We start from the raw sequence: 24,247 nt of genomic DNA, 5'->3' as shown, positions 1-24,247 counted from the left end.
GCCTTGCACTCCTGGTATAGTGTAGACAGAACTGTTCCTTCAGCTCCATGTGAAGGAGTTAAAGTGTGAGATGGGCTCCCATTCCCACACCCAGCATAGGCAGCTGCCTGAAATTCCCCACCAAGATGTTGTCCGGGTGACAAAGCACTGTGGATACACAATGTTCTGCCAAAACATTTCCCTACTAATTCAATTATGTGGGAAGAAACTTCCCAGATTCCTTTTTCCCCCTTCACATCCTAAGTGACATCACCAGGACTTGTACTACTTATGGAACTTGTGTTGTTTTCTCTCTTGTTTCTTCTTCTTTTACTTGGAACAGGTGGACAAGGGGTAGCGACTGAGCAGTCCTGGGATAGTAAAACTAAAGGTGGGTAAGGCTACAGGGTGGAAAGCAAGCAATTGGCAGAGTTGCATGAGAGCACAGAGCTCAGAGCTGGAAATGTATGTAGACAGTTATGTATATGCAGAGGATCTAGAAACTGTCAAGGCTACAGTCATGCTGTGAGGCACAGAATATGACCTCTAACACTGAGAATCTTCATGGTTTTTTATGTGAAAGAACTAACAAGTTCATAGTCCTCACTATTATAGAAAAACATCTGGAATATGTGGTGATTGTAACAAAAGAGCCGAGCCTAGGTGGCATGCTAGTGAGGTTCTAGGAATCAGAGACTGATCTCTGCACAGTTCTCCTGGATTCATCAGTCTGATGGCCCCCTTCCCAGTTTCTGTTTATTGTATTCTATGAGGCCCAATCATCCTTTCCCAGCCCCTAAAAAAACCTGAACAAAAATCTCTGACTCTGCAACATAAAAAAATTGTGTAATCAAAATAACAGCATATATGAATTCCTATCACAATATCTGATTTTTCTGCTTAAAGAATGTTGAGAACGTTTAGCAGAGGATTCCAGACTGATTATGATTATCAAGAGTAGCCATGCTAATAGAATGGAGGGGAGGAAAATGGGCTGTAGCATTGAAATTAAAAATGTATTCACACAGAGAAAAGTCTGTTTCAGAGTGCAGGGTATATATTAACCCAGCTTTCCCCAGCCAGAAGCTCTCCAGATTATTTTGGACTATTGGGACTGATGGGGGTTGTCTAAAAGATGTGGAGGGCGCCATGTTAGGGAAGGCTGTATTAGTCAAATGACAAAAAGAGGACAGGACGACATTTGATGGATTATTAATTTTAGGTTTTCTTCAAGTGTCATCAGAATTTAAACCTGTACTATCAGTATCAAAAGGTCCCTGTAAGATTCACCCCTTCTTTGGCTTAGCAGTTTTAAAAACTGCTCTCTGTATATGCCAAAAGGGAATAATAGAACTGCACTAAAGCAGCATCATGGCACCCCGGAGGAGCTTGCAGGCTGAACACAGCATTGTGCTCAAATGGCGGTTGTAATTGTGACACAGCCAGACCACCAGAGGACAAGCTAACTGGAGCAGTAAGGATGAGATATGATGAAGTTTCTTGTCTGTGCGCCAAGATGCTGGAGTTCTTGAGAATGTGGGCAGGCCCCTGCTCCTACCAGCCAATCACATTTGCTGACATAGAAGGTGATGCACATCTTACATACAGGCATTAAATAACCCAGCATGAACAGGAAAAGAACTCAAAAGCTTGTACTTAAAAAAAAAAAGAGGTCCAAGATTCTGAGTGGAAAAAGCCGGGAAGTGAAACACAAACTGTAACAGATCCTGGCATATGATGTGGGTTGCACCCCATCGTCTCCTAAACAATAGTAGCAGATACTGAAAACCACCAACCAAATCCCTCCCAGTTAACCTATATACATCCTAACTGGACACTTCTGAATAAGTATTCAGACTGTTGACAAAATGTCAGTAAGAAATTATAGCTAATTATAATTGAGTGAAATTACTGAAAGGAATGACTACGACTGTGTATATGCTACAATACTGCAGAAACACAGAAAAATTACAGAATATGGCACTACCCTCATAATTCAGCTCCTCAAGAACTCCAGCAGTGTATTTTTTCTTTTTAGGTAGATGTTTCTAGCCCTTATGGCTGCATCTGTATCTCTGAAAGTGTGCCAGAAATACCTCAAGGGGTAGGGCCTCAGTGCCCTGTACAACTCCTCTGCTAGTCCCACAATGAGCAAATGCAGACTTGTGTAAATTAGTAAAAATTGCAAAACATTATGCAAAATAAGAAAAAATATTAAAACTTATTCAGCTCTTGTTATAATGTTTGGGTTATCTTAGCATTTTTTTTAAAAGGACAGAATGCACTTTACAGTCCTAGGAATAATCTGACCAACTCTCTGGCTATTTACAGCCTATTTGGTTTCACATTAAAAGTGCAAGTAAGTTGTTTCTAAATAAAAAAGAAACAAAGAGTTGCTACTAATCTGGTCACAGTACTTTTGAAAATAATAAAATACACAGCTACCCAAGAGTTATGAGACCTGAGCGACAAGGCATTGTGATTAGGACTGAAATCCAAAGGGGATTATTTCTGCAGATGTAAACCTGCTTTCAGCAGACTAAAACTGCATTTTATGTTGTGTGTGCAGATTTCAGTCTAATTCATGTTAGTGACTGTGCATGGAAAAGCAGCACGGTGGTTCTTATTCTGGATTTTAAAATTAACCCAGAACTTCAGTAAGGATTTTCCCAGCACGTTGTGAATAATTTTTTAACAAAAATAATCTTATTCCCAGTCTAGTGGAGAAGGGGGGGGGGAAAGCAAATTCTGAATGGCAAGTCTATGGCATAACAGTACATGACATTTCCTGAGATTCCAGTCAAGTTCCCTGCTCTCTCTCAACCACTCATAAGTAAAAATTAAACAACTAAGAAATGTTGTTCCATCCATTCTGTGCCCTTACGACATCGGTGAGTTGTAGTTCACTATATTATTACTGCACATAGGTAGGGAACTGAGGCTGCCCAAGGCAAGATGGGACACCCACTGCCAGCAAATCCCCTAACATACAGGGACTAGAAAATAGGAAGACATAAAGAAAGGCACCCTTGCTACAGTTGGAGCCCAGCAATGGAATGGAGGAGCATACCATGGATGAAATAGGTCTACTGAGGCATTGCCCTTTTTTGTGCCATTTGGGGAATTCAACAAAGGAGGCTGGGGCGGGAGAGAGAAAGAAGTTTTCACAACTTTAGGCAGTTGGCTCCATCTATGAAAGGCAACACTCTCTAGGTCCGCAGTACAATCCCAGTAGCCACTAGACCTAAAAAGACATGTGCTGATTAGTACTGGTTTGCACATGTGCAGGTTTTCCAACAAGAAAATTCTCCACATGCACAGAAGGGAAGGTTTTTCCGCACATATGCAAGCCTTTCCTTCCATTTTCATCATTCTGAAGGATGCAGCAGAAACGGAGGGTGTTTTAATCACACCACCAGCAGCCATGCATAGACATAAAAGCAGTCCTACTGGTTCAGATCAAGGGTCCATCTAGTCCAGCATACTGTTTCCAACAGTGGTTAGCCAGATGCTTCCAGGAAGCCCATGAGCAGGCATAAAGGTGTCAGCCTTCTCTTCCACAGTGAACCTTTCTCCTCCTTTTAAGTTAAATTGATGTGAGCCAAATAAAGTCAATCCTTCATTCTCCATGGAAGCTTGCTAATTTCTGCTGTCAGTTAAGAGGTTGGCTATAAGGACGGGGGGGCTACTTCTGGCTGCTTCAAAATTTCACAGAGACATCTTACTCTTCGCTACCACCATCCCATCCACTTTATAATGTGTACATGGAGAAAAGTTGGATGCAATTCTTTTGTCTGCAGTTGTGTTTTTTAAAACATACTGAAATATGAATATGTAAATAGGGCAAAGTTGCCAGCAGAAGCATACCTTGACACTCTGATCACTACAGCTTTTCATGACATAATTTCAGGGCCAGAGGATGGCCTCTGTGTTAAAAGCTGCACAGCAACACTTCTCTCCAGTTTGGGAAAGGATGGGAAGTGGGGTAAACACCACCCACAAGCACTTCAAACTGATTGGAATACCTGACATCTTGGGGGGGAGGGTGTCTCCCCCGCTACATCCTAGAGGAATTGCTGGCTCTGATGTTCTGGGAAGCCAGCCAAGGAGATAGGATTATTTTTATAAGCACTTGGGATTCAGGTGAATGGGGCCCTGTGTTTAAGCAGCAGATGCATGGAATACATTGGGGGAAAGGTGGGGACAAGGCTTGGGAATAGGGGAGGGGCTAGTTGCTGTAAACCAACTTTCCTAAAAGGTCTTGAAGAAATTACCTGGTTGCTGTTGTTTTCACTGCTTTGTAACTTCCTTCACCCCAATATCACTCTGGAAGGAGCTATTTTTCTGCGACTAAAATGAGCACTGCCTTCCTTTGCCCTTCAGATTAACCAGTGTCTCCCCCAAATTCAGTGTTTGCAATTCTTGTTCACTGTTTCACATTTTCTTCCTATCAGAACACAAGGTGCTCCTAAATTCCACTAGAATTTAAAAAGCTGGTAGTGGTGAAATGGGGCAGCACGTTCAAATTAGGCCCCGCACTTCTGTACTCTAGCAAGGCAAGCATTAGAAACAATGAGGGTGCCTCTGCTGTAGCTCTGTCTGAATTTAACTACGAATGAAAGCAAAAAAAAAAAAAAAAGGAGGCAAAGAACCCCCAACCCTTGAAAGCCCATGGCAGGCGTGCGAGTTGAGAGCTCCCAGATAACAGTCCTTGGCATAGCTAATAGGAGGGTGGCAGACTCAAATTGTTGTTTGCTCTTAATTAAGTAAGCAAGAATGGCTTTGCCACCTCCCCTGACATTGTAGGCAATAATTTCAGGGGCACAGTCTTCTCCCTCCTTTTTCTCTTGACTTCTGCAAAGTTATGCTTAGTTCCTTAACAGGGTTGTGCCCTTGAACCCAGAGCTGGGATGGTATACAAAAGCCCTATTCTAAATGGCTCTCTCCGCATTGAGCCCAATCATGGATCAATCCTCAAAGAGAAAATGAGAAGCCACCCAGATCAGTGCCTTGCAACCTTACAATCAACAGATCTTAATTTGGAGGAAGTATGCAGAAAAAGCAGAGTTCTTAAGGCAGCAGGCAACAATACAGACTGAAGGAACAGCAGAACAAAGCAGAGATTGGAGGTGCCATACCAGGCAATCACAAATGGAAAATGCAGCATCGTATAGAAACATGAATCTGAGGAAATAACTGCATAGATGGACACAAATACTCAGAGATAAATACAAGGGAAGCTGTGTTCCAGACTACTTGCCCTCTATTCTGTCTGCAGGTCTGGTGTTCCTCATGTCCCATTATGATGACTGAGGTTGCCATCTTAATGATACCATCTATGTTTCAGGTTCAGGCTATAGTGGGCCTGAAGACAGTCTCAAAGTTTGCCCCTTGGCTACAGAACTCCTTCCCAAAGTCCACGTATGAGCGTTTGGAAATGTTGAAAGAATTTCCTGTTTAGGCTTACCTTTGAGGCTCAGGATTTAAGTCAGGAAGGGGTGGGTACATAAAGGAGTAAAGCTGTTCTTGAACTGTATTACTCCAGAATGCAAGTGGAACATGACATGCTTGAATGTTTCTTCCCATGAAAAAGAACACGCACGGAATCTAGCATGCTGGAGAGAAGGCTAAGCTGAACCCTGTCTTTTCCTAGATGGGCTACCTTTCAGCGTGCAGGTAGGGAGGGAACATTCAAACATACATGCCTTCCTCTGTAGCACTTCATTCTGATTGTTTAACTTGGCTCTGAGGAGCTAACTACTTTATGTCAGTGTGTTAAGAATATGGGTCGTGCTGAATTTTTGTGAAGTGAGGATTTGTGCTGGGAGCAATTTAAAGTGGAGACCTGGACAGGAGAGAGGTGCTTTAAAAATGGAAGGGGTGCAATACACCTCTTCCTAGAGAGCAATGATAAGCAGCTTCTGTTTATGCAATGGAGTTTAGTAGCACGAAAGGTTATCCAAGATTCATTCCTCAGTTTATGCTTATGTATTTATCTCACACTTTGCTAATTTCACTTTTTGTGGCCATTCTAATTGTGAGAGAGAATGAGGGGGGGCAGGGCTGGTGGGCAGGGGCATGGTGGGGCCCTGGTACATGCACACACTCTTACCGAGTGGGCAGGGCAGGGAGGAGCAGGCGAGGCAGGTGGGGCAGGTGGTACAGGCAAGCAGGAGGAAGGGAGGGCGAGCAGGCGGGTGAGTGAGCGAACGGGAGGGCAAGTGAGCGGGAGGGCAGGCGAGTGATTGAGTGAGCCGGAGGGCGGGGGCGAGCGAGCGAGCGGGTGAGCAGACGAGCGAGTGAGTGAGCAGGGTGCAGGAGGGCCAGCGGGGGAGGGCCAGTGAGTGAGCAGCCATGGGCGGGCCAGCAACCAAGCGAGCAGACAGCTCCCTCCCTGCGATCCGCAGCAGGGACCCTGTCACAGATCGCGGAAGGGGAGTGCTACTCCCCCACCCTAACAAGGGGCCCTTGGCCAGGGCCCGACCTGGCTGCCCTTTGGTGCTGGCCCTGAGGGGAGGGAAGGAAACCAGCTCTGGATTGTGGAACAAGTCCAGAAGACTGTACAGAGTTTGTACCTCTTGCTAACAGATTGATTGTCTTTCTGGCCACATGAACCAATTTCTGCTATTTTTCCACATAACCCCCTCCCTATATTACTACTCACATAAATAAATAACATCTCCCCAGACAGTGGCTTTGCTTTTCCTGTTGTCGGGGTGAATGGGATGAGATGTGGAGATTTATGAGGAGATGGAGTTTGGGGAATGGTTGTAATTTTAACCCACAATTGCAGAGTTCGGGACTGGAAGCAATTTTCTTATTAGAATCTCTAGGCTCACCCATCATTTTTCATCTCCCTCTCCCCTTCTCCCCATTTCCCTGCTGTGCCCCACTCCTCTCCCCCCTCTTGCAGCTCAGCACAAGGGTACCAGCAGGAGGGTACTCAGAAACACTTTCATTGTCATCCTCCCTTTCCCCTTCATCACAGACAGCCCGATCCTAATGCTCTTTTCAGAATTCCTCATGCAGGAGAATTTGCACTTGAATCTTGCCCCCAAAAGCTAGCATCTGACTCCTTCCTATTTATTTAGAGGCATGTCAGAGACCAACCTGCTGCCTGGCTGGCAGCCTTTGCAGTAAATCCAAAGGAGAGGCAGACAAGGTGGCTGCTGGTGCTGCTCCTGCCACCATTCTGTCTGTGGCCATCCTGAGGATAAGTTCCTGGTTAAATTACTGTTGCTACCATTTTGGCAAATTTCACTCACTGATGACTTTTGACTTGTGGCTGGGCCATTCACATCACTATGGAAATGACGGATATTTTCTTTTAAATAGAAGGATCCATAAATAGAAGGGGAGAGTGTTCTTGCACTCAGGTCCTGCTTGTGGGCTTCCCCCAGGCACCTGGTTGGCCACTGTGAGAACAGGATGCTGGACTAGATGGGCCACTGGCCTGATCCAGCAGGCTCTTCTTATGTTCTTATGATCTTATTAATGACATAACACATGACTAAATATCGCTGTGATAAGCTTTGGAAATCTTACAACCCACTGCCAGAATTTTTAGAATGTTCCTTTTAATTTTTATTAACTGTATTCCAAAATAATAATAAAACCATCCATGATCTCCCTCTCTCCCTGACTTTCAAACTACCCATTCCAACACCACCTTTAGAGGCCACGCTCCCAGTTTCTTCAGTAAGGCTGGAACCCAAAGTCTGCCTGCATTCCCTATCACATCGGATGCTTTAGTCGTGCCTTCTCGTTCTCATTATGAAAACTACCTTCCCTAAGGTATGAGGCAGAGCCCATTTCCCTCACTGAATCCTTAGCTTATGTTTCCTAGCTCTTTTAACTCATGGCATAACGAGACACTGGAGTCACAACTGGACTGGCTGCACACAGCTCTTGCCAAATATTTCTGCATCCAGATTTCATTAAGGACCACTGCTTGGGTGGCTGAGGACAGTGTGAAAGGAATGATCTGGGAAATTCTCACCCTCCCCAATTTCCCCCCATATAAAGTAGGTTTGGGGCATCTTCATCTAAAAGTATCTAACATCCGTCAGTGCTTTAATCACTGCACAGTGACTGCTCACAATTATTCAGTGATTAAGGAAAGCCACTCTGTACATACTCAAAGGCAGTATTCTATACGTTCTAATGCTGAGCACTAGCACTGAAAACAAAAGACAAGGCTAAATTGCAGAGATGAAGAGAGCACTGACAAAAACTAAGCCTGGTCTACCTGTCCTCATCCTGCACCTGCAATGTTCACCCTTCTCATAGTCTCAGTCCTCAGCCACCTGCTGCCACTTCAGCTCCAGTGTTCCCCACTCCATATGGAGAACACTGTTGACCTCTCTCCCCCCCCATCCCCACTCCACACACAAACTTCAAGGCTAGGCTTTTCTACTACAGCTTCTTACCTCCCCTCCTCACCTAAAGGCTGGAATACGCCTATTTTGGAAGCAAGAGTTGGTGGACAGCCAAGGAACTGGGGAGGTGTGGATGGGGTGGCGAGGGATGAATCTCTGGCTTCAGAAGCACATTGCCTTTCCTTATGTGCTCAGGAGAAGCTTTGGAAGAGGCTGGCGGGGGGGGGGAGGGAACTGAGCAGAGGAAATACGCAAAGAATTTGCTTGGCTCCTTGCCAGCAGGTCAAAGTAACAAAGACTTTATTGTTTATATTGGATCCCAGGAGGTACCATGAGGCGCATACAGCACAGGGCAGCTTCCCAAGCCCAACAGCACAAGCTCCTTCAGAGAGGAGGACCAAATGACACCCCCCTCACACACCCCAAACAGGATCCTTTTCTACACCCCCTTCACACACACTCAGGGGCAATATTTAGTCATGTTTGTAGCAGAATAAAAACTGCAGGATCTGCCCATCTATAATAAATACACTTCTGCACAATGTTTGCCTCCCCTGAAGGCCTGACCCAAACCCCAGACACCTCTCCATCATACCCCCCTCTTTCCCCCCCACCAACAACAAACCCATTCCATGAGCTGGCTCTCCCACCGTCCTCCCAACAATTGTTTTCTCTCTCCCTCTCCAACCAGACAGATTCCCTCCCCAAACCCAGAGCCACAGCTGCTTTCTCCACCACAGAAAATAAGCTGTCAAACAGATGTGTGCAATGCAAGACATCTGGGGGCCCTGGTCTAGAAGAGGGGAGGCTCAGCCAAGGAACTGTATAACTTTTAAAGGCACCATGGCCACATTTGCTACACTGCTGATAACAGCACTGAGACATTCCCACCCCCACAACAACTCATGCCCTGACCCTCCATTTGACGTTTGAGAAAACTGAGCACAACTAGGAGTGAAGAACTATAAAGTACATTCTCAGCATATACTTACATTGACACTTTTCACAAAGACCCATGCCTCACACATGTACCTTCTCAAACCCACCTGCCTCGATTATCCTCCAGTGCACATCTCCTCTCCTCCTTGTCTGAATGGCTCTAGCTGTCCATCTTTAATAGCCTAATATGTCAGCATCAGCCCCATGCAAGGAGAAACAGGCGCCATATGCAATTTTGCTGTAAAGGCAACTGACAAAGCATGATCGAGGCCAGGAAGGACCTCAGGAAAATCAGGAGATGGTGTGGTTTGATAGATGGGCCAGGAATTAGGGTTGCCAGGCCTGGCCTCCAGGAGGTCTTCTGTATCTTTAAAAGTTGGGGAGGGGGGAGGGAGAATTCCACCTTGTGGTTTTTCCCATTACAGTCTTGCAAGAACACCTGCACTTGGCTGACCTTCTCTTCTCCTAAAGATACAGGATCGGTCTCAGGCCATGGACCTGGCAATCCTACCAGGGGTGGAAAGATGACATCTGGAAGCACATTCTGAACCCCAGACTTTCAAGGAAGGATCAGCTTAAATTAAATGGAGGTTTGGTAAGTTATACAGCCACGAGAGTGGCTGTATACTATAGCCAGCGGGGATTTTTCACATTCCGCAATGTTAAATTGAAAATACCCCCATGCCATTCTGATGCTTCCCATAAGCTCATTTCAAAACAAAACCTTACATAACTTATAGTCCTGAATTCAGAAACGCTTGCTTAACAACCCTCTCAATTTTCATGGCGATACACAAAACAGTCAGAGAGAATAGACAGTTCAAAGTGTAAAAAGAGAGAGAGAAATCTCAGAGCCCTTTTGGACTTTTTTCTCTGAGAGTTATAATCTGTTGAAATTCATTAAAAACCAGCCATGTTCACAGAGTACCTGTAATCCTAATACTGACCTTGCCCCATACTCTGACCTTCATCTGCTGCAGTGTAAAAGTTTAAAAAATGCCTGGCTGATTTTTAAGTAATTTAATAAATTTTGGCTGGGACCCAATGATAACGCACAGCATGCTCAGTAAGAACTGTCAGAGTTCTAAAAGCCTCACAGCTGCTGGGCTTGCCTAATCAGGGGACCACACCCACACCAGACTTTGATTTCATGTGAGACAGTTATGGCTTCCCTCAAAGAATCCTGGGAAGTGTAGTTTGTGAAGGGTGCTAAGAGACTCCTATTCCCCTGAGAGAATGGTTTAACAGTCAGCCACTCTGATTGAAGGACTGTGAACAGGGCGTCTCCTAGCAACTCTCAGCACCCTTCACTAACTACACTTCCCAGGATTCTTTGAGAGAAGCCATGACTGTCCAAAGTGAAATAAAGGCCTGGTGTGGATGTGGCCAGGGACAGCTTTGGTTTAAATTTGGGTGGGAGGCTACATGTGTCTGCTGTAGAATAAAAAGGTGGGGGAAAGGCTGAAAAAGAATGATTCTGTTTACAATGTTTTCCTTTTGGAAAGGAAAGGGGCTTCCCTTCTCCCCAGTGCACACCCACCCAATCTCCTCCCCTCCCACTCCCTGCCCCTTCCCTGGGTCAGTGTTGGACTATGACCTGGGAGACCAGGGTTCGAATCCCCACCCAGCCATGAAGCTGACTGGGTGACCTTGGGCCAGTCACTGCCTCTTAGCCTCAGAGGAAGGCAATGATGAAATCACCTCTGAATACCGTTTACCATGAAAACCCTATTCAAAGGGTCGCAATAGGTAGGGATTGACTTGAAGGCAGTCCATTTTCATTTTCAAACATGATTGCATAGAAATAGATCCCACTGAAGTAAAAAAATATGCAAATGATCAAACCCACCCTCCCTTCTCTTTCCTCCTATCCCCTCCTCTTGCCCCTTCCCTCCCCCTTCCTTTGCCCCTCACTCCCCATCCCCTTCCAATCCCCTCTTTCCCCTTCCTCCTCCTCCCCCCCTCCCCCCCTCCCCCTCCCCCTGGTCAGTTTTACCTATGTTAAACATGATTGCACAGAAGTAAATACCATTGAACTCTATAAGCATGCAAATGATCAAACCTGCTCTCCCCTCCACCTTCCTTTGCCCCGCTCCAATACGCTCCAATACGCTCCTTCCCACTCCCCCTCCTCCTCTCCCATGGTCAGTGTTTCCTATCCTAACCAAGATTGCATAGGAGTAAATCCCACTGAAAATAAGCATGCAAAAGATCAGACCTGCTTTTCCCCTCTCCCTTCCTCCTCCTCTGCCCACTCCAGTCCTCCCTCCCCCGGTCAGTTTTACCTATCCTAAGCATGATTGCACGGGAGTAAATCGCACTGAATTTAATAAACATGCAAATGATCAAACCTGTCCTTCTCCTCCCCTCTCCATCCTGCCTCCTCCCCTCCCAGTCCAATTTGTAGGGCAGTACAATATCTCAGAGAGGAATTCAGGTCTCCTGCTCCCCTGGTGCATTCACTATAGCTGCCCAATTTCCCTGCCTTTTAAAGTTTGATAGAATAGCTGTGGGCTATAGGTATGTTCTTAAACCGCAAGGTTTTTTGCCTATTAGTGAATCTATATAGTCTGATAAGACAGAGGACTGAGGAAGCCAGCCTCATACATCCTCTTTCCATTCTAGAGGATTATTGGATTTGATTAGTTATGAAGCCTATATGTACAATGGGAACAGTGATGTCTCCCACTGCACCCCCTCTAAAAACGGTCAGCACATTATAGTATCATGGGAAATTTAAACAGGGTTTCATTACACTGCTAGATGTTCAAGCCCTGCCTCTCCTTGCTGTGTTGTCTCTCTACTCGAGTGTCATCATCATCATAATCTCCCAAACATTTGCTCTCAGGTGAGAAATTCCTGCTATCCACTCCTCTTCCAATCTCCTGCCTCTGGTGGTGATGGCACAAGCATAGGCCCTGGGCATCAGAGCGCGACTGAGGAGGAAATTTGTTTTTATTTTCTGAGCTTAGTACCTCAATGAACATGCCTTCTAGGTCAGTATTATCTACACTAACTGGCCATGGTTCTGCAGGGTTTTAGGCAGGGAAACTTTCCCAGCCCCAGCTGGTGATGCTGGGTTGCTAATAAAATGTAGCAACAGGTTGTTCAGATGCAAAAGACAAAACAAAGCAGAGGCACAGCAGTAACTGATGAACTTCTAGGATTTTACCCTTATCAAAACTACTTGATACGGAGCACCTTATGCCTGGTTTGCTGCTCCTCTGCTGTTACAGGTTTCAGCAGGACAGACAAAGAGATTTCAAAGGAAATTCATGACTGTAACACATAAGCGCTTTTCTCCTTTGCCCTTGCACTACTGCCAGTTTGGGTGGGTGAGCCATGGAAGGGGTCCTCAGGTAGACTGCCACCACACTCCTTTAGGTTCCCTCTGACTTTAGGCAGAACTGCTACCAGAGGATGCAAAGCAAATACTTATGAAGAAACAGACAGCATTAAGGTTCTACCTGTCTCTCACCAGAGCCAAAGATTGCTGTCTTCACACAAGTAGTGTGTAGTCCCAATGGGTACCAGCCACCACTGGTCAGGTGGATAAAGAGGGGACAAAGGAATGGGGCAGGGTTCTGTTTGTAAGGGCACTTAGCCCAGATGCATTCTGATTGACAGGGAGCTCTCACGAGCCAATCAGATGAGAGTCATGCATCCTGGAAAATGGCCCTAACACCTTTTTGGGGCTAGCGGACAAAGCAAGCAAGGTGGCAAGAAAGTGGAGGACTGTCAAAGTGTTAACTATTGCTGAGTAGTCTAGCTTTTCTGCCAGAGGACAAGCTTCTCTCAACTTGGCAGGGGCTCTGTGAAGTGCCAGCCTCTAGGAAATGTAGGCTGAGTGAACTGTAAGTTTTTAAAGAGACAGGCTGAGGGTAGGCCAGAACTGTGCCACAATGGCAATGTTCAAAGGCCTGATTGTGAATATATTCAAGATTAAACTGCAAAAAGGAGTATATTGCTGATATATCCCAAAAGGAAGGAAGGCAAAATGCTCAACTTTACTGAATACAAATAACCGCAGTATGCCTAGTTTATTGACTCCTAGTGTGGTCAGCTAGGGCCTGATCTACATATTCTGCAAAATAAGATATAATAATGAGGCAGCAGAGTCCTGAGATGACAGAATGGACAGTCTCATTTCAGACTAAAAGTGGGAGATCACATTTTGAATGCTCTCCTATGTAAAGCATACCTTCCCAACCACACTACAAGTAGAAACCTGATAGACTAAGAAGAAGGCTGTGGCAGAACTGTTCTCTCTAATGGGTTAGGGTTCTTTTCTTGCAGGATTCACCCATCCCCCAATTAGATGGGCATTCAAAAATAGCACCTCCCTGCTGCAATATTAAGTAAAACAGTTCACTCTGCGCCTCTTGATCCTACCACCCCATACCTCTGCATGTGAAAATCAGGCCTACTGAGGAGGCATTAACCCTTTTGTAAAGGAAAGGAGCATTAACCCTTCATTCCTACATCATTTCACCAAAGGAAACCTCTCTCTCTCTCTCTCTCTCTCTCTCTCTCTCTTCTCTTTCTCTTTCTCTTTCTCTCTCTTTCTCTCTCTCTCTCTCACAGGCACTAGACACAGAGAGGAAAACATATATGTGATTTCCATCAAGGAAACAAGATGGGGAGGGACTAACCCACACACCCTCTCCTAGTGCAGCAGCCCCAATTCAAGTCACACACACAACCCACCCCATGAAATCCCCTTTAAGAAAAAGATGCCAGGAGACCTGATGGTAGATCTTACATCTACTTTGGCCCCAAGTGCTGTGAGGAAGCTACCTTGGGGTTCCAGATTCTGTGGACAGAAGCACAGGTAACTTACCTTTCAATCCAAGGAAACATTGCCTCTGCAGCCCTGATTAGGCCCAGGCAGAGCTGTCCTTTCGCTAATCTGAGCCTGTCACATGACCTAGGCACAGGAGCTTTGAAACCCTCTTCTGATTGATGAGAGGATGCAGTGAGGGGTTGTCTCCTCCTGTACCAAGCTGCCCACTCCCCAAGATCAGAAGGAGAGGCTGTTTTTCATGTCCCACCTAGGCTGAGGGTGACAAGAGACAGGACTGTACCAACACGGTGGAACGCTTGGCCCTGTGAAGTGCAGGTGGCTCCCCTCTCTGGTTGTTTTTTGCCAGATGGTACAGACATTTTTATTTTGACAGGCTTTTTCCTTGCTAAGTACTTGATGTTTTATCTGTGGTCCCTGCCTCTGTTGTATTTTTAACTGAATTTAACTGAATGTATTATTTTGTAAACTGTTTTAATAAGCCTCAAGCAGCCCATAGTGAAGTCAGTAGTAGGGCAGGAAATAAATTTCTATATAAATAAATCATATAAATTGCAAGGAGAACACATTATTTTAAAAGCACTTGTGGCTATTTTTTATTGTTGTACCCTTCTTTTGACATGAAGGGATTTAGTTCTAAAACCAGTAAGTCCTTCTTTGGAGGAGCAAAGCACAATTCTGTTTACTAATAGCAATTATTATTATTATTATTATTATTATTATTATTATTATTATTATTATTTATTGCACTTTTAGACCGCCCTTTAGCGACAAGCTCTCAGGGCGGTGTACAACAAGATAAAATCCTTTCTCTCAGGCATTCAAAGCTATGCGGAGCTTCACGACCAAACTGGAAACCGTTTCCAAGGACCAGGTGCAACTCTCTGAGCTGGGTGAGCTGCCATTGGGGACAGGGGCAAGGGAGGGAGGAGCAGGGATTGGAGGGCCCGACCTGAAGTGCCTCTTCTGCCCTCTCTTTAGAGAAGGACGTCCAGGCTGCCTCGGCTGGCCCAAGGGCAAGTGCAGCTGCCAGCTGGGCTGGGTGGGCCGTGACGGGGGTCTCATCGCTCACCTCAAAGCTGATCCGGACAAATCCTGGGGCACTGCAAGCTGCAGAACAGGCGCCTGAGGGGGCCCCAGCCAGCCCGACCCCAGAGCCTGCCAAATCAGGTCAGTGGAGGCCATGGGAGTCTTGGGGGGTAGAATGGGGCAAGGTGTGTTGTATCGGACCAGCAGGTCCATATTCTGTGTGTGTGTCTTTGTACACCACAGTAATTCCCCTAGCTAATGGCTTCTCCTGCTGGCCAAATATGGATGCTTTACCTCAGGCCTAGAGGCCAAATGTGGCTCTCCAGACCTTTCTTATCTGGCCCTTGGAGCTCTCTCCACCCTCACTGGCCCTTCTTGGCCCCCCGAGTGTGTAGAAATGAGCCTACTTAACATTTGCCTCTGGTCCCCTCCACCACTGACATGTGGCCCTCAGAAAGTTGTCCGGTAGAGAAAGCGGCCCTTGGGCTGAAAAAGGATCAGCCCCCATTTTACCCCTTATTATTATTTTTTTTAAGGAGACGGCCCACCGTCCGCCCCAGAGCAGACATCTCTCTCCGCGTCTGAGCAGTGGGACCTGGAGGAGGATGTGGCCGAGGAGGGAAGCACAGGAGACCAATGGGATGATGAGGATTGGGGCAGTTTGGAGGTAAGAGGGAGAGAAAGTGGGGGCCTGCAGAAGCTCCCTGGAGAGATGGGAGGCTAGGCTTCTGTCCCCGTGCAGAGCAAGCGGGGAGAGGGGCTCAGCGGCTATGGCAGCACTTGCTTGCGTTCTGCATTGCAAGGGGGGCTCTGGGGCTCGGTTGAGGGGTCTCCCTTTCCTTCCTCTTCCTCTCTGGCTCAGCAAGAGGACGAGGAGCCGAAGAGGCGAGCCAGCGCAGATGCCTGGAACAGCCCAGGGTGGCCAGAGCCAGCCTCAGCAGCCAAGAACCCTGGAGGCAAGGGGGTACGTTCCGCAACACCCACTGCGGCTCCCCTCATTCTCTGGGGTGGGGACAAGACATCCCTGGGGTGCCTAATGCCCCCCACACGAATCCAAGAGTCTGTTACAAAGCCGTGAATCTTGCAGAAAGCAGGCAAGCTTTTCTGAGACTCTCCTTGCTTGCTTATCTGAACAGCTTCATATGCCTGTTAGTATGTCAGTCCTGGAGGGATGAAAGTATAGCCCATTCTAAACAACAGTGGGTAATTCCTGCTGGGCTTTACACTGGCCATCCAGAGAATCAGACTTTTGGGTAGTACAATTAGCACCTTCGTCACATCCACTGCTAATTATCATGTAACCTGCCCTCTGATTTAAAGAACATAATCATGTATATTTACCCTGTAATTATATGATAATGAGTATATAATTAAATGGTCAGCGAGGTGGGGGAAGTGAGTTGCTCTAAGGGCTGAGAAACAGGATACAAATAATGTCTTGGAAGCTACCAGTTCTGGTGGGGATCAGGTAGTCAATGAACCACTTGTCAATTGTTTGCAATTAATTTAAAAGCCTTTCAGCTCTGCTTCTAGTAAGAAAAGAAGCTGAGGTTAAAAAACCTCAGTGTATTCAAAGTGACCTCCTACCACCCAGTGGAATCCTCATCTAGTCAAACATTTTGACTGACATCAAGGTTGTCAGAAAGCACTAAAAGAATCTAAAAACAAAGCCCACCCGGCAAGTAATGGGCCAGTGAGGCTTATGAAAAGGTCCTGAGATTCTTTTAAGATTTTTTTTAAGTGGCTGTGGTCCATCCCTATGGGGATGCATTGGAACTCTGGGCTCTTTTCCTCAATTTGCCACAAACTTGCCACATGACTTTAAACAAGTTCCTTCCCCCTTGCTCCAATGCAAAGCCAAAGACCACAAGGAGAAGCCATATTTTATTTAGTTCTGCCAAAGGATGTGAAGAGAAGGCAGCAGGTTTACAGCGCTCAGAAACTACTAATGCAGCAGAAAGAGGAGGGAGCCTGCTGAGACAGCCAGCTCTGCTCCATTCTTCCACTGTGTTAATTACAGGGTCAGTAACTGAGAGGCATGTAAACTGCAGGGCAGGAGCACTGAAGCACCTAAGGAAGCCATCCCTGACTTCTGACCCAGGGCAACCCACTCTGCCATTACTAATTGGTCAATAAAAGAGGAGACCCGATTTCCTGATCCCCCAAGAAAGACAGATCCTACCTCCTCAGCCTCCTGCAAAAGAAATCCCAGCAAGGAGAGGCAAGCAGGCAGATACCAGATAAACCTGGCGTTTATTTTGTGGGGATGCCAGTGCAAGCAGTGAAAAGTTTCCAATTGGCCTGTGAAACACAAGCACAAGTCAAAGGTGAAGCTTTTAGCTCTGCACAGGTCTTTTGGCCTTTCATACATTACAAGTTTCCACTAATAATACCATCTCAGTGACTCCACCCCATTTATGTGGTAAATGCTCTTTGCCAAAACCTCTTAAGAGATGTGCCTGCCTCTCACAGGAACTGACTCGTGAAAACAATCACCTTGTAGCACAAGAAGACGAAGGCGGCAGATTCAGTTGTGTGAATCCACTCTTGAATGGAAAATACCTTTGAGTGTTCCTAGACACAAATGGAGACAGTCTCTCAGTTTGTGCCAGCTATTCCAGCCAAAAAAAATGACAATTATTTCACAAAGACTGTACACAGTGTGACTCAAGGTTCAAACCCAGTACAAATGGAAGTAAAGATAAAGCTTCTACTAACTGCCCCTATGAGTCCCATGCACTGACTTCTCTGTCCAAGTGCTAACTTGTAGCTACACTTATTTCAACCACCCAACTCAAGAAAGGCCTAATTTACTTGGTGCCTTTGTGGAATGACTAGTAGCTGTCCTTCTGTGGCTGGTTTCCACTTTGGTATCTTCTGAAGTTTGCACCACGCAGGTTGACTGGATCAGTGAGGCTGACACTGTTACATAAAGTATCCACATGATTCAAGTGAACCATACGATGTGGGGCCATACCACATACCAATGTGGTATGGAAGCTAACCAAACCACAAAGGTAATATATAAAGGTAGGCCAAAGATTTATCCAAGAACTTGATACTTACTATAAATGCACAGAATTGTGGGATTCTCTATTTTCCTGGGATTCTCCAATAAAGTTAATGTCTTCTTAGGGACTAGATATGAAACTGAGCCAACCCTGGTGTTATCATCTAGATAGGTAATTTGCCAATAATTTGGACTTGATGGCCTTATAGGCCCCTTCCAACTCTACCACTCTATGATTCTATGAAATTCTGTTTCATTATTAAAGTGCTGAACTGGGGGCAGGAGATTGCCTGATGCGGATGGGCCCAGAGGCAGAACTTGTCCTTACTGATGAGCTATGATAGAAGCACAGGAGGGGGGAGTTCCTGGCTAGGTTACTGGCAGAAATTGTGGAAACATTATTGGTATGTTGTGGTTTGGCTTAAAAAGTTGTGGTTTATGCAGCGACCTTAACTCAAGTGCAGTGCAGTGTTTGTGAATGAATTTCCTTGAATCTTCCCCCTTCTTTTTGTTAAACTGAAACAATACTTATAATTACTTCGAAATTATTCACAGTATTTCAGATACTCACCCTCAAAGGAAAAACATTTTGAAGGATACTGTTGCAAACAGAAGTGGAAGATACATTGGATAAAGCAGAACTACTGAGAACCAAGGCAACCCCCTCTCTGTAAAGAGAGAGAATGCAAGGATGGAACTCTTAACATGCCTAACTTGCTTCCAGTAAAATGAGTTAAACTTTAACTTTGTTAAACATGAATAACCCAAATCTGTGGCCAACTTTGAACCCTCTGCTCCTTCTTCATTTCCTCCCTCCACTTCCATTTGAAATGTATCTATGGATTTGCCCGCTCTCATCACTCACCCACATGAATGTTTTATTTTCACCACCTTTCCACAACAAGGGAAAAGGTGAGTGGAAGCCCACTATCCACTTAGGCCTGGGGGACCTACTGTCCCTTCACTAGGAAAATGATAAATTAGAAAAGAGAAGCAACTTTTTCCTAAGCAAATGGAGTTGGGTGAAGCATCCCCACTAAGTTTCCACCCTCCTCCTTCACCCTCTCGAGTTTCCCACAGACTCAACAGTCAGTGTCTCTCTGGGCCACCTGCTTGCCTCCAGTTTTACTGTCCATTCAGGTCAGTTAGTAGTGGTAACAGATGGAACAAATGTTCAGCCTCAGAAAGCAAGCTTTTTTCATTCAATTCTATGTTGGCTTCATTCTATCAAAGTGCAGTGAAAACTGGAAGGGATGAGAACAATCGGTCACACAATCATATAAACAGAGAGAGAGGACATGAAGTGATCCAATGATGGGGGGAAAGGTAGAGGTACCTTAATGAAATCCACAATCACTGCTCCTGACTTCCCTAATTTTAAGCATCTTAGGGCTCCCAAAAACAGTACCTAAGGGGAGCAACCCCCTCTACGCACTGAGAGAGAGAAAAAGAGGCAGAGGAGCAAACCATCTTGAGATCCAAGGAGCTTAAATAATCAATTTTCTTCAGTCATTACAACTCCTCATCTCACAACACCCCATCACCAAAAATTCTGTCTACTCCATTCTCTTGTTGCTCTGTGGAAGCCAGATATAGAACGGCATTCTACATTTTCAAATCTACTCACCCCACCACAAACACACATATAATGAAGTTCTCTGCCGTATCTTAGCAAATGGACCTTGTCTAGGAAAAGGTGCTTCTTTCAATCAGGATTACTCCTAGTTCACACCAGTGCAAATTAATATCTGTTTGTATTGATATCTGTTTGTATGCAGTGTTGCCCAATTCAAAGTGATGGGATCCTTTTGGGGCCAGCCTGAATTGGTCCAATAAACTACTCTGGGATTTTTCATCGTGCAGTGAATTTGCAAGTTGGTCCAATGGGAAGTAACATCTTGAATTGTTTTTGCTACACCAAGGCATTGTCTCATTGTTGATGTTGCTAGCAGAACCCCTCAATTAAAAAAATAAAAAAAATTGGTGGCAAATAATTTTTTTAACTGAGGACATGGCAGGCAATTTTCCTGCAATGTCATGCTCTGGAAAACTTTTACAACAGTGCCTCTCAGCCTAAGAGGGAGGCAATGGTAAACCCCCTCTGAGTACCGCTTACCATGAAAACCCTATTCATAGGGTCGCCATAAGTCGGGATCGACTTGAAGGCAGTCCATTTTTTCAATAAGAAACCAGTGAAATTATCCTGCCACAAGAGGGCACTCTCTGCCCTCTCACTGGGGAGAGGTGGGGCAAAGACACTGACAGAAAAGGGGGGGGGAGTTAGTAACTAGAAGTGGGAAAGGGATGTAGCAGCAAGCCCAGTGGGAAGGAAGGACAAAAGGACTGGGAGAAGGAGGGAGACAAAAGCAAAGAGCAGGGACCGGCAGGTTGCTGGGGAAAGGGATTAAATCAGCCTGATTTCAATGCATCCACTTGTCTTGGATTGCTCTTTATCATCCTGTCTCTTTGCCTCCTCCACCAAATTCCTGGAGCTGGAGGGGGTAAGTCTCCCACCCCTTTCCTCTCTCCTTTCCTTTCCACCTGCAGAGCGGCTGTTTCTTCATCCCTGGAGGCCTGTTGACACAGATTAGTCTCGGGAGGTCAGGGGTCAATAGAGAACGAGCCAAGGGTCATGACCTCAACAACTCTAGCAATAATGAGGCACGTGGCAAGGCGACAAGGGGGGAGGCAGAGGGGAACTGGCAAGACCAGAGAGCAGGAGGCAGAAGCAACTTGAGTGGAGTTATGCTGGGATCTGATTTTCTAGGGGGTGGTTGCCTGGCCAGGCCAGATCCCTGGCTCTAGAGCAATACACAGTTATTGGCCAGACAACAAAGCATCATAGAATTATAGAGTTGGAAGGGGCCTATAAGGCCATCGAGTCCTACCCCCTGCTCAACACAGGAATCCAAATTAAAGCACACCCAACAGGTGGCATCTTTCGCCACCACGATCACAGCATCAGGGAGGGGGTACCAAAGATGTCTTCCCCTGTAATTTATACTGTTTTGTGGAGCAGCTATTGATCATACCAGATGCAATTAGATTATTTATCTTTCCAGCTGATTTTTCCTCACACAGTAGAAGAGCTGTTGTTACACAGGATCAAGACTAAAAGAAGAATTTCTGTATGGGATAACAAGTGCTCAAATTGTAAAATGATACTATTCCTCCAGCTAATCAAGCCATCACTCTTGTAGGTGTAGCATGGAATATATTGAAGCATGTGATTGCATAGTATGTGTGAAATCACTAAGTGTGGTTGTATAGGGGGGAAAGTGATGGACGAACTGGGGAACCCTGGGCTCAAACTCTCACTCAGCCATAAACTGTAAGGGGTGATCTTGGGTCAGTTACTCTCTAAGCTACCTCACAGTGTTGATATGAGGATATAAGGGGGGCTGGATGAAGGGCAGGATAAACATGGAAGTAATAATGATAACTGACACAACTAGATCCTCCCACTTCACCATTCTGTGACTCATTACTACCTTAATGCCATTTTTACATTGGATTTTGTTTTGTGGCATTTAAATTGGGGGCAGGGAGTGGGATAGGAGAGTGTCTCTATTAATAGGTAGAGATATCTTATATTTGCAGAAAAATAGCAGGGAGTCAACCTCCCTCCCAAACTTTGAAATTATTTAGTGACTGAAAGTTGAACATGCAGACTGCCTTCATGCTGCCAAGAAATATCCCTAGCAGGAAGCAATGCACAAGCAGCAGCCCCCAGAAAGGTAAGTTCAGAGGGTGGTTGTTGGAATTCTATTGAGTAGCATAGCGGAATTGCGTAGTGCTGCGGAACGGAGAGTATTGAGCAAGCTTAGTGTGTGTGTGTTTGAATCTTTGCTAAGATTCTACCTTCCCTGCAAATCAGTCAGACAGAGACTTTAAGCTTTAAAATAAGTAACAACTACTTTATTCTGGAAGTACATGCTTGATAGGAAAGAGTTCTATAACTAGCTACCTAGCTATGTTGGAGCAACGAGCACTGGTTCCAGTACTCGCCCTCATCCTGGTTGAGAGGAGAGACAAAGAGAAGATGTCTGCTCCCCTCTCGAGAGAAAGACAACGCTGAGAAAGGCAGGAAGGAACTGGGATCAAACATCCTGTTGCTTATCAGCCTAGCAGGAAGGGAAGAGAGGGCAGGATCAAAGGGATAGGTATAGCCTCAACCAGCTACCCTTAAGCTACCCTTATTAACCCCATGCAGCCTCAACCCACCAAGTTGGAGTTGAACCTCATACATTCCAACCATGGTGGCTGCAGTGAAGGCAATATGCTATTTGAAATCCACTGCAATGATGAAGTAGCCACATGGTATAATTATTAGAATGCTGAATATAACATATTCTGTCAATCACTGCCTAATGAAACATGTGTCAAAGCCTATTCTTCACATGATATCCTTCAATGCCCAGGAAGAGACAGTTGGGCATATTTCATGGGGTAATTGCTTTATTAATGAAAAAGCAAAATATTGCATCGTTCATGAAACAGGAAGTGCATTTACCTAATCCATGAAATAGGCAACACAATCCCTAATTTTTTAAATTAAACAAGCTACTGTGGAATTAATGAAATTGGCAAAACCTCTTTGTCAAATTTATTGTCGGTGGAATCTTGTTATTTAAGTTAATAGCAATGTACTGCCTTCAAGTCAATCCCGATTTATGGCTACCCTAATAATAGGGCATTCATGGTAAGCAGTATTCAGAGGGGGTTTCCCATTGCCTCCCTCTGAGGCTAGTCCTCCGCAGCTGGTAGGGCCTGCTCAGCTTGCCACAGCTGCACAAGCCAGCCCCTTCCTTGTCCGCAACTGCCAGCTGGGGGGCAACTGGGCTCCTTGGGACTATGCAGCTTGCCCACAGCTGCACAGGTGGCAGGGCATGTAACCCCTGAGCCACTCACTGTGGGGGTGATCTTTAGCTGTCCCTTTACACCCAGGAGACACAAGTGGGGATTTAAACTCACAGACTCTGGACTCCCAGCCAGGCTCTCCTCCCCACGCACCTTCATCAAATTCACAGGCAAATGCATTTAACTAACTCATGAAATAAATAGCCGTTTACACACCAAATATGTGAAATGGCTTAATTTTCATTGGAGGAAAAAAGCAAAGTGCTGTGGTGCCTCTTTCAGAAAATACCGAGAAACCTCAACATAGAGAAAAGAAAGATGAATTCCATTGTTCATTATTAAACAGACATACTGAGAGTGGAGACAGCCACTCCAACCCTTCACCTTATAGCTTTCATATTAAGAATAAAGGATGAAATCCAGCTGGTGCCCTTGTGTTCATGGAAGGAGTTTTGACCTTGGAGAGTCAATTTTGCCAATTCTCCCTTCTCCTACACTTCTTCCTCCACCAAAATCGGCTCCAGAAAGTTGAGAGATCCTCCAAAATGTGAAGGTGGTATAGGGGGCTTCAGAAGGAATGGGGAATTGGCTCTCCGCCTCTTCCGTTAGTGGAGATGTCCAATGAACCAAATGCCTTTACATGAATACAAGATTCCACCCATAACAGAAAACGGTGCATGTATGTATTTTTATATTCCACCTTTCTTCCATCATTGCATTTAGAAAAGAAGAAATAATCATAACCTTTTAGAATGATATTCAGTGAATTCTAGATGAGGTACACAAATGATGAAAAAAGCTTCACTTAGTAGAATGAATTAGACCCCATTGATTTGCATCATTCTAGGAATTCTCTGTGGGCTTGTACTTCAGTTCTGGACAAGAAATTAGCCAAACTGCTCTTTGAAACGGGTGGCTAAACCTTTTTAGTCCAAGGATTGCATTCACCCTTGGCCAACCCTTTGGGGGCCACATGCCAGCAGTGCATGTGGCCACCCTATACTCTGACTTCATGCACATAGGACATTCTCACACAGGACAAACACAGCACTCAGTTCTTCTCCCTTTCAGCTCATCCATGCAGAACAGCAGAAGAGGGAGGTTATTGCACCCTCCCCACTCATCAAATAACCAATCTTATGATCAAGGCGAGGTGATTTGCATCCCTATGAGTATTGCACCTACTTAATTTTTCCCTTTTTGTTATCACTGCTGAAATCAGTGGGATTGTGAGGGGCCCAGAAAAATGGG

General features: G+C 45.4%; 2 protein-coding genes across 14 annotated transcripts in view; one reads left to right on the top strand and one right to left on the bottom strand.

Moving 5' to 3' along the window:
- NFIX (nuclear factor I X) overlaps positions 1-24,247 on the bottom strand; it is a 328,284-nt gene that overhangs the window by 96,099 nt on the left and 207,938 nt on the right. The window lies entirely within an intron of this gene.
- On the top strand, positions 14,282-20,016 carry LOC133390822 (N-terminal kinase-like protein). 2 transcript variants are annotated; one of them, XM_061640234.1, is made up of 5 exons: positions 14,282-14,449; positions 14,915-14,990; positions 15,079-15,267; positions 15,663-15,793; positions 19,915-20,016. In XM_061640234.1, exons 1-5 carry the CDS (start codon positions 14,447-14,449, stop codon positions 19,957-19,959), a joined length of 444 nt encoding a protein of 147 aa, XP_061496218.1. In that variant the 5' UTR covers positions 14,282-14,446; the 3' UTR covers positions 19,960-20,016. The 2 variants fall into 2 exon arrangements, with proteins under 2 accessions (XP_061496218.1, XP_061496213.1); XM_061640229.1 differs by having other exon boundaries at positions 18,692-20,016.

Source organism: Rhineura floridana, chromosome 1 (genome assembly GCF_030035675.1).
Source record: "Rhineura floridana isolate rRhiFlo1 chromosome 1, rRhiFlo1.hap2, whole genome shotgun sequence".
NCBI lineage: Eukaryota > Metazoa > Chordata > Lepidosauria > Squamata > Rhineuridae > Rhineura > Rhineura floridana.
Note: the sequence above shows the minus strand (reverse complement) of the source record. Positions and strands in the feature narration are given on the sequence as shown.

Coding starts and splice junctions, on each gene's coding strand:
- LOC133390822 (XM_061640229.1), top strand. Junction 14,991..15,078: donor GGTGCAACTCTCTGAGCTGG/GTGAGCTGCCAT, acceptor CCCTCTCTTTAG/AGAAGGACGTCCAGGCTGCC. Junction 15,794..18,691: donor AGGATTGGGGCAGTTTGGAG/GTAAGAGGGAGA, acceptor AATTATTCACAG/TATTTCAGATACTCACCCTC.